The sequence below is a fragment of the Exophiala mesophila genome, assembly GCF_000836275.1.
Source record: "Exophiala mesophila strain CBS 40295 unplaced genomic scaffold supercont1.1, whole genome shotgun sequence".
NCBI lineage: Eukaryota > Fungi > Ascomycota > Eurotiomycetes > Chaetothyriales > Herpotrichiellaceae > Exophiala > Exophiala mesophila.
This window is the reverse complement of record NW_015622504.1, coordinates 5,032,357-5,046,899: the sequence shown is the minus strand read 5'-3', so window position 1 is coordinate 5,046,899 and position 14,543 is coordinate 5,032,357. Positions and strand designations below refer to the sequence as shown.

General features: G+C 50.2%; 4 protein-coding genes across 4 annotated transcripts; 1 reads left to right on the top strand and 3 right to left on the bottom strand.

Moving 5' to 3' along the window:
• Positions 1 to 3,886: 3,886 nt before the first annotated feature.
• PV10_01607 (uncharacterized protein) lies at positions 3,887 to 5,156 on the bottom strand. The gene has a single exon (XM_016365832.1). It carries the CDS (start codon positions 5,059 to 5,061, stop codon positions 4,105 to 4,107), a length of 957 nt encoding a protein of 318 aa, XP_016229481.1. The 5' UTR covers positions 5,062 to 5,156; the 3' UTR covers positions 3,887 to 4,104.
• Positions 5,157 to 5,371: 215 nt separating this feature from the next.
• PV10_01606 (uncharacterized protein) lies at positions 5,372 to 7,057 on the top strand. The gene has a single exon (XM_016365831.1). It carries the CDS (start codon positions 5,579 to 5,581, stop codon positions 7,040 to 7,042), a length of 1,464 nt encoding a protein of 487 aa, XP_016229480.1. The 5' UTR covers positions 5,372 to 5,578; the 3' UTR covers positions 7,043 to 7,057.
• Positions 7,058 to 7,219: 162 nt separating this feature from the next.
• On the bottom strand, positions 7,220 to 10,113 carry PV10_01605 (uncharacterized protein). Its single transcript, XM_016365830.1, has one exon. The coding sequence runs from the start codon at positions 10,029 to 10,031 to the stop codon at positions 7,269 to 7,271; it is 2,763 nt and encodes a 920-aa protein (XP_016229479.1). The 5' UTR covers positions 10,032 to 10,113; the 3' UTR covers positions 7,220 to 7,268.
• Positions 10,114 to 11,161: 1,048 nt separating this feature from the next.
• On the bottom strand, positions 11,162 to 14,416 carry PV10_01604 (uncharacterized protein). The gene has a single exon (XM_016365829.1). It carries the CDS (start codon positions 14,364 to 14,366, stop codon positions 11,214 to 11,216), a length of 3,153 nt encoding a protein of 1,050 aa, XP_016229478.1. The 5' UTR covers positions 14,367 to 14,416; the 3' UTR covers positions 11,162 to 11,213.
• Positions 14,417 to 14,543: the final 127 nt, after the last annotated feature.

Here is a 14,543-nt window from a genome sequence, read left to right as displayed (position 1 = left end):
CGCAGTCAAATTCACTAAATGGAGCAAATATGCCAAGTTCAGTTAGATCTTGGCAAAAATGTCCCTAGACCCACCAGTGACTGAGGCATCTATCTCAACCTCATCTTGTTGACTCAACTCAACAAGTTGCTACGAAGTCATTACGGGACACATGGCAGTCTGGACGTCGCACTCGAACTTATGAGTGTCATTGATGCTGGACTTCCACAATGTATCTCAACATAAGCAAGATAAGTGAGCTCCCTGGTGGAAGGGATAGCGACAGCCACTGGGGATCCACGGAGGGTTTTCTGCGAGAAACTCGCAGTCTCCAACTGGTTTGATGCGACCCAAATTCTCATTTGATCTTGATGCGTGAACATGAATTGTCACAGTGAGTGCCAACAGATCATTGTGAGCCATACGCTACACAGAATGAACATGACTGGGACCACACCGGTGAATTGCGGTCTGTTGCATGACTATTGTTAATCAAGATTCTGATCCTGTTGGACGACTATGATTGGTCTACAAACAGACTATGTATCAGACCAAGGATGTGACAGTGAAAAGGTGAATCAGTTCAACAGAAGGGGAACAGGAAGCCTGAGTCAGGATATGATTGATGAGGAGGCGGGGACGTGACTACCTAGGTAGTCAGATCAGATCAGTCCGGTGTGGTCTTTCCCTGTGAGGAAGAGAAGATCAGGAGGGAAAGAAAGGCCGTGAAGGAAAGCGCAGAGAAGGAAGCAGGTCGTGAGCAGATGTTGGGAAGAGAGGGGACAAAGATGGCAAGAGCTGGACGGACTTGCTATACTGGGCAACAGCGGGGGTGGACGTTGGTTGTTACTGCCTCTCTAATTCTCAGCATCTGACAAGTTTCTGCAAACTCTGACTGTGAATTCTGTCTTTACAGAATCTCAGTTTTCCAGACCAGTCCGACTTCTACCTCACCGGTTTGCTCTGACTCTCTCTTCCACTTCATCTCCACCTACTTGAACCCCGGATATTCTTTCTTCTACTTTCACCCTATCTCATCTCACCACCTACTCAACATCAATCCTTTCTTTCACAAAGCTTGACCAGCACACCTTCTGTTCGTCACTGAATCTAGTCTTGCTTCGGCAGATACATTCCCTATCCCTCTGCTCTGGAATTCTCGCCTCAGGCCTGGATCCACAGCGCCGAGAACGCGACTTCAACCCGGATCTTGATGTTAAATTTGGACGACATCATTCATCTAACGTGAGCATCGCAAGCCCCATGTTGCCCCTTGCCCATCCTCTCCACATCCCCTCGTCCATTTTAATGACCCCGCGAGGTCAGTCTAGGTGCTGATCTTTGCTTGTTGTACTTCTACTGTCAGGATTGGTATAGAGCTTCTTGCTGGACCGCAGTCTTCCCAATCTATACTGATCCATTACCGCTTCTGGGTAAAAGAGCCTGTATTAACCTATGTGTCTCCGCAGTCTTGCCTCAGCTCCTGCACTTGAAGATGGCGGGTGAATCCCCCAGCTTGCACTTTCAGGCTGGAGCCCACGTCTTCAAGACAAAGGGCCAGGATCCTATTGCGGTCACAGCACTTGATGCAACTTTCGACATCGAGTCTGTCCAAATCAAGACCTTGCATACCCCAAAGCCGATCCCAGGCACTCTTTGGGCTTACTTTCTCAAGGTTTTCAACCTAACGAACGTCGTTGCATATGTCATCGCACTCTTTGTCAATATCTTGGTTGCATATCTACAAGGCGAGACTGGTCTTTTGGTTCCACTTTTGTTTGCCATCTCTCAAGTCTTTGAGCAATGTAAGAACCTTGGTCATGAGCAATTGCAAGGCGTTAGCTGATCATCACCTACAGCCTCGTGCATCACCGAATCACTCTGGCGTCTCTGTGTTGCGTCTAAGCGTGACCCAAATCAGCGATCAGTCTTGCGTCTTGTTGGTGATAATGTGCCCGGTGTGGTCATCATTGTCGTCGCTTGTGGTGAACCCGTGGACATCATCATGGACACTGTCAATGCTGCTTGTCGTGTCGATTACCCCTCTGCCAAACTCCGGGTGATTCTTGCAGATGATGGTAACTCGCATCTACTTCGAGACCAGGTCAACCAGCTCTCCTCTCAATTTCCCCACTTGTATTACAGTTCACGAGACAAGCCAGCATATGGCCATGGCTACAAGGCAGGAAACATCAATGCCACTCTTCGACAATTCGTTGCAACTCTTGGCTTTGCCTATGAGTGGATCTGCATTCTTGACTCCGACATGATGCCTGAACCGCAAATCCTCCGTGCACTCTTGCCACATGGTATCCGAGATCTAAAGATCGGCATGGTGACAACTGGACAGGTAAGCCATGACTGCCCTATGTGATCTTCAAGGCTGATGCTTTACAGCATTTCTACAACATTCCTGATAACGACCCGTTGTATCAATCAAATATCACTGGCACTCATGCCGAGGATGGTGCTAGGGACAGCGTTGGAACGGCGTGGTGTCCAGGTTCTGGCTTCATCTTGCGTGCGCGTGCCTGGCAGAGTATCGGCCATCTACCCGAATTTGCCGTCACCGAAGACCTCTTCACCAGTTGGCATCTCCACGGCGCTGGCTGGCAGACGGCTCTCGTCCATGAAGTTTTGCAATGGGGAGTGCAGCCCGACTGTTTTGTCGTCCACATGAAGCAGCGTCGCCGTTGGGTAGGTGATCCGCATTTGACCCACTGCTCAAGCTAACCACAGGTGACAGTGGACTGGACACATGCCTTGTGTCATCAAAACCAATTTGTCACTCTCGGATCCCAAATTGAAAGGCGCCAACTTTGTCCAGCGATGGGCCATGTTCCAACACTGCCTACGACCGTTCAACAACACCACCAACAAGGTAATATCATTGTTTTTGATTGCTCTTTGCCTCCTGTTTCACGGAAAGGTCATTGCCACACCGAACATGCCGGCCTTTACATTCATCCTCATCAGCGTCTTTATCCAGCGTTTTGGTCCCATGATCAGCACCTGGCAGTCCGTTGACTGGAACCTTTCGTCTACTGCTTTTGATAAGGTCTGGAACACTCAGAGACGAGCTGCCACAAACACCTGGTTAGGTCTCCACTTTGCAATCGACACCGTCAAAGCTGTGATTCCCGAACAAGTCGGAGGCAAAACCTTGGATTTTGAAGTCACAGGCGTCAGAGAGCCCACAGCATCTACTGCCAACGAGAGAGACGCTCTGACCCGACTGCCACTACTCACTCGACTCAAGGTCTTTCAAGACAAGGAACGTATTGGTTGGTACCTTGTGGCATTTGCAACAATGACCTATCTCCTCATCTGGAACTACGTTACTGTTGCGAGCGACTTCAAGAACGACGCTTTCTGGTTTCAGCTCTTCTGTTCCGTTGGATTTCCAGGTCTCGGTTTGATCGAACTTGTCCCATTCTTGCTGACGCCCATCGCGTATGCCATTTTTCCGCCAACCATGCCTCGTCGCCGTGACCTCATGGAACAGGATGAGAAGACAGGCGTCTGGAAAGCCAAAGAATCAGCCAAGAAGATGGTGTGGACGGCCTGTTCTGGTATCTGGCTCGTGATGCCGAAAATCCTTTCGTTCGTTTTCATGGTACTCATCTTGAAGCACCTTGTTGCGACTCCTTGGGTTGGCCTAATGAGATTGACAGGACCGGTGGATAATTCGATCACGGCATAGTGACATGTTCATGGAGAGTTCAACATCGACATTGTCGACAGGGGCTCACAGCGAGGCACACTGGATTCTGTCTCTTGGTGAGCAGGCCCCGTGGTGGGTTTCGTGCTGAATATGGAACATGCTGACAGGTCGGTACTTGCAGTCGACTTAGAAACTTGGCGTGTGGAGCTTGACAGGCGGGAATCATGCAGCGATTCAATGATGGCAGCAACGAACCTTGGGGGACAGGGATTCAGAGCTGTGCACATGTACAAACAAGGAACTCACGCAAAGGTGAAGCTTGGTGACGCAGATCGTGTCTGCAGAAGGTGTTGTTGCAGGTCAACCATGGCAGCCGTGGCATTAGTGCTATCTATCGCAAGACGTGACTGTGACCGAGATGATCTGCAGTGCATTAGTTCAGCCAGCTATAGGCTTCAGAATCAATCTTGTCTAGCACTGCGTAACAATTCCTCTGCTTTCAAATTCTCCTCGAATTCGTCAGGTCGCTCAACACGTCTGTTACTGGTTCTCTTGGGGCGAAGACCAAGTTCAGACTTTTGGTCCCAGATCCTGTCGTGGCGGCGAGCCCATCTCTCTCTGCGCTCCTGCATGGCTGCTTCGTCTTTTGGCCTCCATTTGCTCTTCAAGATGCGGCGGATGGCTTCTGCAGAGACCTTGAAATGCTCCGATAGAGACTCTGTCGAATACTTTTCGGGGTCTTGGGCGTGCAAACCTCGAATGCCTTCAACGGCATCGGGAGAGAGTTTCTTGCGAGGATTCCAACCGCCCTCAAACTTCTTGGTCAAGGCCTTTTTCTGGACCTGCCATGTTTCGGGGTTCTTGGGCAAAAAGAGAGCCCTTTTTTCTTTGGACATGAATCGCCCGTTGTCTTGTGGTACGTTTTTATTGGATGCACGCAGGTTGCCGCGGCTGCTCAACCGACTTGTGCTCTGTCCATCTCCATCATCTGAACGATGTCTAGGTTTCCTATCTCTTCCGCCACTACCACTATTGTCTTTGTCTTTCCCTTTGCGACCTGCAGACTTGGGCTTCGCTGTTGTGGGTGTGAGGATTTCGATCGATGGCCCGCCGGACTTGCTGTGAGCCCAGGCTTTGGATGAAGGTGAAGGCCGTCTGGAAGGGGATGAGGGAGAACAAGGCGAATGAGAGGCGGAGGTGGAGGCGGAGGTGGAGGATTTGGATTCAAGGGGTTGTCGCTTGCTAGTGGGACTGCTATAGGACCTCCGAAGTGGTTGTTGGGAATTGCTGTTGCGATTATAATATGATGGATTGGATGCCGTCCATAAGCAGATGCGGCGAGAGGGAGTCAGTGCAGGTCTTGTTGGAGAAATGAGGGCTTGCAATAACCATCGATTGCAATGGCAATTGAGAGACATGATGGTATAGAAGCACCCTATTATAATGCGGATGTAGATGTCATGGTAGGGAGGGTAATAAAAGGAGATGCGTATAGTCGGGTAGTAGTTCTAACCTTTCGTCGTCGCGCCAAAGATTCATGGAATCGATGTCTTCTTGTCTCAAAATTTCGTGGATAGATTGCCCTACTTAGACAGAATCATCTGCGGAAGTCTTACCCGGTTGAGATGAGCGTGGCGTTGCGGCGCATGTGGCTTCCGTGTGAACTTCGGACCATCTTCGTCACGAGGCCGACTTCATTGACATCAACATTTTGTGCTATGCATAATTGCTGCAACATCCGACCTAAGACCCTACTTTCTCAGATTACTTTGCTTTGGGAAGTCTGCCTTCTCTCTATTATATCTTTTCCAGATGGCTGTTGTTCCCCGGATTAGTGGACCTCGGTGAGCTTAAGGTATTCCCACACGCCACACCCAACCGCTGGTGTAATGTCCTTGGACGAGGTCAAACAACCCTGATTAAATATTTACTATAATGGCTTGGCCGAATCCTTTTCGCAGACGGGATCATAACACCCGCACCTATTGGGGATATACCTTTCAATTAACGTCTGATCATCTCACCCCGGAGCAGGCGTATCCCTTGAGATATACTTATGACACCCTGGGAGAGGAATGTTACAACATCCTATCTGAGATTAATTCCAAGGAGGAGCCTCAGAAATCCGGGTCATCACATACCACAGATGAATCCGATTCTAAAGGTGGTCAAATGGCTGCTAATAACGACGAGATCAAATCTAACAGTAAACCTCCCAAGCTGAAACGAGACTTATACGCTGTACTACGAGATAATCACGACAAACATCCTAAACTTCAAGAACTCTGGGACGAGGTCAATACCGTCCCCGACTGGGTCGACTGGGAGCAAATTGCACGAGGTCAGGATGTGTTCTACCGATATGGAGCAGCGACGTTGACAGGACTGGCCTACCAATCATTACTCGGTGGGATGGGAGCTAATCGAGTCGTCGAAGTTCTCGCACGCACGGGCGGGTTCTCAGTCAAAGTTGCCAAACATCGGCTATTCGAAACGACACAACATATCCTCGAATGCACACGGTCACTGGAATCCATCCAACCAGGAGGAGACGGATTCGCATCTAGTCTACGAGTTCGACTCCTGCACGCTGCGGTGCGACGACGAATCATGAAACTCGCGCAAACGCGACCTGAATATTACTCCGTAGAAGAATTCGGCATCCCCATCAACGATCTCGACTGCATCGCCACCATAGGAACCTTCTCCAGCACCATCATCTGGCTATCTCTCCCCCGACAGGGCATCTGGCTCCGCCAACAAGAAATCCTCGATTATATCGCCTTGTGGCGACTCATCGCCCATTACGTCGGCACGCCGACCGAATGGTTCGAAACCCCCGCCCGCGCCAAAGCCATGATGGAAACGCTCATCATGAACGAAATCAACCCCACTGAAACCAGCAAGATCCTCGCCGCTAACATCATCCGGTGTCTTGAATCCGCTCCACCGACTTATGCATCCCGGTCCTTTCTTGAAGTCAATGCCCGCTGGCTCAATGGAAACGAACTCTGCGACGCATTGGGCTTGGGTAGACCGAGTCTTTGGTACTGGGCGATTATGGCCGGACAGTGTATTTTCTTCATGTCGATTTGTTATTTATACAGGTCGATTCCGAGTCTTGATCGTCGCAAGGTCACGGCACTAAAGCGTGCGTTTTGGATGTGGATTGTAGAGGGGAAATATGGGTTGGGTGGGCAGCAAAGTGTTTTTGATTTCAAATATATACCTGATTTCAATGTGGCGACCGTGAGAGGTGGGGATACAGAGGTCAAGGTCAAGGAACATGGTATTGAGAGGAGGAATCTAAATACTTTGTTGATTGCGACGGGGTGTTTGGCTGCTGTTACATATGTTGGCACCAAGGTAGCATGTGGGATTCTAGGGAGGTTATTCTAAGTAGGGGGGAGACCCTTTCAGCGAGCTAGCAAGCAAGCGAGCGTTGGTCAAGTCAGTACAACATCTCCTCTCCTGTATGGACATAAATACTAGGTACTGCTCCCAAGGTCATGATTATTATCAGGTCGAGCGAGTGCAAGTGTTACAGATTCTGCGTGTGCGTGGCTGCGTCAATGGTGGATTAATGTTACAAACTTCGTCTGTCTTTTACTACTCTTCGCCCTCTTCATCTTACTCGACTCCAGTAGCCCGTCATGTCGAGGCGGAGGAGCAGCATTTGGAGTAGATTCACTCTTCCATCTTGGTGATGCGACTCTTCAACAGACCCTCCCCATATATCTATATTTACAGACTCCTCCGCCGTTTGTGCCTGTTCTCGCAGCACCTCCATAAATCGGACTACTTTGGTCCGGAAATCTTCGTCAAATCGTTTCGTCGGGGTCTCGTTACTCATACCTAATTCGCTATTCGCCATACTTGACATATCCTGTTTCCGTCGGGATGCCGCAAATTGCAAAATCACGTCAAATACCTCGTACAGTCTCCGCACACATTCAGATTGTTTGGTCTTTAGTGTCAACGAGTGGAGGATCGTGTCAAGCGTCCTTTCATGGACTGCACGTAGGTAGTCATGGCTCTTCACCATTTCCAAGGTTCGTTCATAGTTTCTGTTCCGGATATGGGAATGGACAGTTTGAAGGGTTGAGCTGAGTTTGGTCCAAGCAGAGTATATGGCGGAATTGTGAGTGTAATCTGCAAGAGCAGTGACAAATTGATGCATTTGAGCAATCAGTCTCTGATCTGCTAACTGATACTGGGCTTTGTCCTTGGAATGGAAATTGTCTCTGAGCAGTCGCTGCGTCACACTATGAACTCGCAGGAGGCGGAGAAGGTGTTGGAAGATGCGGTCGTATTTGTCCAGAATTGGAACTGTTAGAACAGTCTCGAGCACGGGACTAGCTGGCCGATACTGTAACCGGAGAAAGTCGAGTGCGTGGACCGAGTCGACCTTGCGGCATTTTTCCAGCTCTTCATACGTCAATTCCCGGATGGCAAAGGATATAGTCTCATCGTGGGTCTGGTTGCGTGAAGAAGAAGAAGAAGAGGAGGAGGAGGAGGAGGAGGCAAGACTGTCAGAGAGAACTCCCATGAGCACAACTCTTAATTCGGAACTCGATGGTGGCCAAGTTCCACGATCTTGGAGACGTAACCCGGTTGAACCGCCTTGGCGTCGTCTACCTTCTCCACTGCCTTGATCAGGGTCGAAGAGTGCCATGCCTAGTCGCTGTGCAAAATCGGCATTCCGAAACATATGGACGTCCATTTGAAGCTTGATGTGGGAATATACATCGTGCGACTCGAATAGCAGGTCTAGAACAGAGAATGACACAAGTCGATGCTGGGTCGAGATCACGGGCTTGAGGGAGAATACTAAAGAGTCCCTAAAGTCAAGTTCCAGTGCACTTGGGGTTTTGGTGTGTTCATCTGTCAAGTATTCGGTGACGATGTCATGAAACTGGTCTGACGTCGACGACGATCGATTTAGACATGTCGTAGGTTGGAAAAGGTTTAGATCGAGTTGAAAAGGGCCATTTTGCATTTGCTGTCCAGCATTATCTTCGGCCAGACATGAGTTGACTGGTTGGTTCATCGCTGGAGACCATAGAGCGGTTTTCATGGTCGTCTCATAGCTGTTGCAGACGTCTTGGAGTCGGCCAATGTCGCTCCATGTATGCACTGGTTGCAGCCAGATTTCGAGTTGCGATGTATTTTGTAGCCCAAAACAGAGAGCAGAGTCTCTTGCATAGATTCTGAGGAGCTGCAGGCTGTGTTTGGCCTGAGATGCGAGCTGGCAGACATCGGGGGGTAGCAATATCTCCCAGGCGCTTTCCATCTTGCCATCAAATTCGTCCACCGTTTCAACTGAAGGCAGCTTATTGTCCAGACCAATCTCATTGCCAAGTTCAATCAGGCGTGGGCGGAGTGTTTGGTTGAAAACCAGTCGCAGAATCGGGACCATTCCTGGATGTGTAGCTGATGCTTTCAACGCTTCCTGAAGGACGACACCGAGCATTACATCTTCGGATCGGCATGTCGAGGTCTCGTTGCAGAGTGTCCACAAGGCCATAGTAATGTCGGATACCTTCCCGATAGTGGCGTGCAACTGAAGGAGTGATCTCGTTTCCACTCGGAGACCCTCTAGATATTGGTGGACAACAAAGAGAGTAGACCTCGCGGCTGACAACAATGCCAGTCTCGCAGGGTGTAGGCTGATCCCACCCAGATCTATATCTTGAAACATCGCGAGTAGCCATCTGCTGTATACGCCAATCTTGACGAAGATGGAAATCGAATTGTGAAGCAGCGCTTTACTGTAACCCAAGGCAGTCATATTGTCCCACAACAAGTCAAATGTCGTTGTTGTTTCATTCCACCGAAAAAGTCCAGAGCCACGGCCCATGACGAGTTCGAATACCGCATCAAGAATCGCATCTGGTTTGACAATGCGAGAGGTCTCTGCGTGCTCGACGCTGGCGAGAACGGCACTGAAGACTCGGGGCTCTTGTTCGCTCAAATACGCCGATTTTGGTTCTTCATGCGCCTCGTCCAAGAAGTTGTCCCAACTGACCAGCTGAGGTTCAGACCGTCTATTGACCACGTCCGGAAGGCTCCAAAGATTTGCGAGTTGATCTTCCTCGTCTTTATCTGGTCCGCTATGACCCAACTCTTCACCACTTGATTCTGACGGGGTGGTTGATGGAGGAGTAGACAGATCTGGTAAGGGAACATCTTCAATGGCGAGTTGAAAGACATCTGATTTCAAGATTGGAAGATCGTGAGTCTTGAGTTCATTCAGCCGAAACACGCCGCTTTCGATGCTGCTGTTGAATCGAAACCCTTCCCAGATCGGAGACGACTTGATGTCGAGGGCGGGGATCTCGGTGAGGATGTCGCTTGTGAACGCATCGATTTCTGTTTGGAGTGACATTTTGCTGTTATCGAGGACATGGTGAATGAGGCTGTTACAGAGTGTTCTCTCTTGAACAATGTGCGACGACCACACAGGGGGCTGTCGTTGAATGCATTGCTGTCTGAAATCGCATGAGACTCAACACAAAGACGCGTCGGAACTGCGCTGCATATTGAACGCTCGACCGTAGGACGCGATGTCGACTACGGCGCAGCATCTACTGCTCTAGCGACATCAACTTCGAGGTTTCTGGGCAAAATCTTTGAGATTATCAACAAATCCTTATATATCAACTAATGCCTCTACGCTCATAATCGAGAGAGTTTGGAGCTAAGCGCAACTCAAAGGACAGTATCACACATGAAAAGATAGCATAAACGCGGATCAAATCATGGCCAGGACAGGCCCAGCACAAGAACAGGAACAAACTCCCGAGATCGATCTCTCAAAATGGACAGACGAACAAGAATCAGCATTACTACAAGCAGTGATCCGCTGGAAACCAGTTGGCATGCATAAACACTTTCGGATGATATCAATTCGAGAGCATCTAGTTAAACAAAAGGTGATCAACCCAAGCGACGCTCACACATCAACAGCAGGAATCTGGGCGAAACTGGGTACACTCTACGACTTAGCCAGTCTCGATGAGCGTGAAGACTCAATCATTGATAGCATTGATGATGAATCCAGCAATTTGTCCTACTGGAGAGAGTTTGAATTACCACGAGAGGACTTCGAGGAGATGATGTGGCAGAGACGATTGGCGCCAGAAGGAACCGAAAGTCCGGCTTTGTCGAGAAGAGATAGTACCGTTGCCGACACGGATGAGCCACGGTCTTCGCCTGTGTCGACGGGGAAAGGTTCGGTTAGGGGAGTCAGGACTTCGGCTCGACGTGGAGGTCGGCTGTCACGCTTACAGAACGAGCTTGAGACCGAGAGGAGTAGTCGTCGCACAAGCAAGGCCACCAGTGTGGCTGATGAAGATCACGTTATGGAAGATGCTGATGATGATGAAGAGGAGGAGGATGACGAGGATGACGAAGCTAGTAGTGAGAATGCGGAAGAAGACAAAGACAAAAAAGTCACGAAAGTAGGGCGAGGTGGGCGCAGAGGCCGAGGACGTCGTTTACGACGAAAATGATTTGATATTTTCTGCCAACCTACAAACCACCCTGTTGCGAGTCTCGACCATCACGCTCATCCTGTCAACTTTCGGCCTCGGTCCTTGTCGGTCACAGACGGTCTGGGCCGCTTGAAGCAGCCAAAACTATTCCTACTACCTTCGCGCAGCTTCTTCAACACGATGCGCATGTCTCCCAATTCTTGTTGCAGCCTTTGTCTTGCGTCGTTGGTCGTTCGCTTGTCCAGCTCGGTGTATATTTGCCCTTGAATTTCACCAGCTTTGGGCGTCGCGTACTGAGACATGGTCTGCGCGAGGAATTCGGTGTCGAGTGTGGCCTGCATGAGGGAGGCAAGAGTATATGTGTTTGGCTGACGCTCTTTGAACCCATCTAGAAGGGCCTGCGAGGTATTTTCAAGGAGAAACGAAATGATCTCGCCGAGAAGTGGACTGTTCGACCCAGCGTTGGAAATGGTTGTTGACACTTCAGTGTGCACCATGACCAAAGTCATCAAACTTGCGTAGACATACGGTCTAACCTGGGTTGGTCGTGACGATTTCGGCGCCCATGATGGATCCTTGATGCCTTCCTTGATGACCTTGGTCAAATGCGCCACAATCGGGCGGGTATACGAACGAAAAAGCTTTGCATCGATCTGGCCAAGCACATCGCGGATTGTCTTAGACTCATCGGTCAATTTGACAGAGAATGATGTTTCAAAAAGTTGGATCAGATTGGGGATGTGCTCGTTGCGCAACGCTTTAAGGTTGGACATGGTCAACAACATGCGTACATTGCGACTGGAGACATTAATGGCTTCATGGGTTAGCAGCTCATTTGGACCGCCGCCATCCGCAACCGCTTCGAGGCTAGACACCAAAACCCATTCATCTTCTTGGCTTGCACCTGCATCCTCGGCGTTTTCGAGCATGCCACTGACAGCCTTGTAGATGCTGCTGACAAACTGTGTTCTGGCCATTTGAAGGTGCTTGGACGGTGGTGGGGCGATGATATCTCGACCGGGCTTGGAGCTGGAGTTGGAGTCGGAGAAATACATGACTTGTTGCATGCCGAGCAAGACCTTGGTCTCAAACTGTTCAAAGTACAAGGGCAGTCGTGTCTGATCGCGTTTATCAGGTGCCCTGACCCATTCTTCAAGATATCTGCAACATTCGGCATCCTTGCTCCAAGCTTCACAAAGTGCTCGTAGACACCGGTCTCGAGCGTTGGAAATCATGGACTTGATCTTTTCCACCACGACTGGACTATTGGTTGAGACAGGGCGCAACACTGCCATTTCTCCTACGGCAATGCCCAATAATTTTAGAATCTGCGAGAGATATTTGACAGCGGCAAGTGAATTGGAGTGAGACGGCCAGAAGGCAAAATCCTCCCATGGTTCTCCTTTCTTGACAGCCGCTGCGGGAAGATTTTGAGGGTCCAGCCTGCCAATGCGACCATCGGTTGGCGAGAATGCTGTCGGAGCAAGAGGAGTGGTGGGTGTCTGAGCAGAACCAGGGATAGGGGAGAAAAGAGCGGAGATGTCTTCAGTGGGAGGGTCGGCAAGTAGAGAATTGACTGCGTCTCGGATGAGGGTCACTAGGTCGACGGCGCCACTACGCAGACCGCTGACCTCCGTATCAGACAACTGGTGATGTTTGCTGCTCTCGCCTTGAAATCCTGTGGGTAGACTTCGCTGCCTGGTGCCATCAATAAAGGCTTGAGCGGAGTCCCAAAAATCGACCACTTCACCAAGGAGGCCGCTCGACAGGGAGAGTAGTTTAGTAAAATACGTGAGGATACAATCCCAAAAGTCGATGACATCTTCAGTATCGAGAGCTGCCGAGCTGTCCTTGGTAGCCTGGCGAAGGAAGGCAGCCACCGTCTGTGCTGAAGGCTTGTCGCTGGCAGCGAGTCGACGTCGAAGTATTTCAATCTCAATCTTGGACCTTTCGACCACTGCCGATATTTTGTTCTTCAAGTAGTCGTACCGGCTGAGGAGGTAAACCCAGATCGGGCTTTCCTCCACTCCGAGATCCAAAAGTACATTGATCATTTCCATGTGCTCTTCGGTTTGGGAAAAGCCGGGAAAAGGCAATGCTGATGAGACATTGGACAACCTCCGCCAGACATCCCTCTTCAGTGATTTGATTTGATTATCAGCATCAGCCCACATTCTTCCAATCACAAGAATCCTATGGACTTCTTCATCGTTCAGGGTGCGTCCTTTTTCAACGACACTGTCACTCAGAGCCCTCGCATCGACGACGTACTGTCGAGCAGAGTTGTAGAGTTGGACCGCCGTGCTGTAATCCTTTTGCTTGATGGCTTCGAAGAGGTTGGAGCCCAGATCGTATAAAGCCCGGTCCTTGGTGATGGCGTCAGCGATAGATTTGAGATTTCCTTCCCTTTCTTTGCCCCCTAGAGCGGGTCCCCAGACTTCATCAGCCTTTTGAGAGACTTCCAGCAGCGGACCTCTAATGCCTTGGACGCCGTAGTCGGTCTCCTTACGGAGGGCATTTTTGCTTGGAGTGACAACGGGGGCTGGATTCTGCATCCCTGCGGCACTTCCGCTGCTGATGTTTCGAAAGTGAATACCACTGGTTCGGCGGGAGTGGCGAGGAGACAATGGCGCAGCGGCGGCGGCGGCAGCGGCAGCGACAGCTGAGGGATCCACGCCCTGGTTTCGCATCTCGGTGTATACATTATCAATGGTGGCTTTAGCACGAACAAAACGTTCAAAATTCGTCTCGACCAAGACCTTGAGAGAAGCCGATTTCTGATCAATGGACCTCGTCAAGTACTGTAAGCCTCGGAGTAAATCCTCAGTCGAAGCGTCTGAATGAGATTGAGACAAGAAGAGGGCAGGGGAAAAGGTGGTTGACGATAACATGAACTTATTGCGAAGGCGAGTGTCTTGTTCGACTGGAAGACCCCGACTTCGTAAAGATGTCACCACGCTGGAGTTGGCGCCTAGGGGATCCGGTTCGTCCTTTTGCACCAGATTGGCTTTGCCTTCACCGGTCTTCTGGGACCCTGGGAGCAAGCTTTTTCTCTCGCTGGCACTGCGCTCTAGTGCGGAATACCTGGATCGAGAACGTCTGACCCCAAGAGTGTCGGAGATGATAGTATCTTCATCGTCGCTCTCGTCCAACTCCTTGGGCCACTCTTCAGGAAATGCAGATGGGATATTGTAGTGATTGAGAATGTTCCTCTCAAAGTCGGTCATCTTGGAAGGCGGCTCGTCGGCAACACGAGTTGTGCAGCCGCGAGAAGCCGATATAAAAGTTGTTATGATGGTCAGCAAGTTCCAGGGGGACGTGTCACTTTCTTGAAACGGATGTTGGAGAAAGGCAGGAACGGTGCAATGTGGCTCAACGGTTGTGGTGGCTGGGCTGAAATCACG

Coding starts and splice junctions, on each gene's coding strand:
- PV10_01607 (XM_016365832.1), bottom strand. CDS start 5,061: ATGTCTCTCAATTGCCATTGCAATCGATGGTTATTGCAAGCCCTCATT.
- PV10_01605 (XM_016365830.1), bottom strand. CDS start 10,031: ATGTCACTCCAAACAGAAATCGATGCGTTCACAAGCGACATCCTCACC.
- PV10_01604 (XM_016365829.1), bottom strand. CDS start 14,366: ATGACCGACTTTGAGAGGAACATTCTCAATCACTACAATATCCCATCT.
- PV10_01606 (XM_016365831.1), top strand. CDS start 5,579: ATGGCTTGGCCGAATCCTTTTCGCAGACGGGATCATAACACCCGCACC.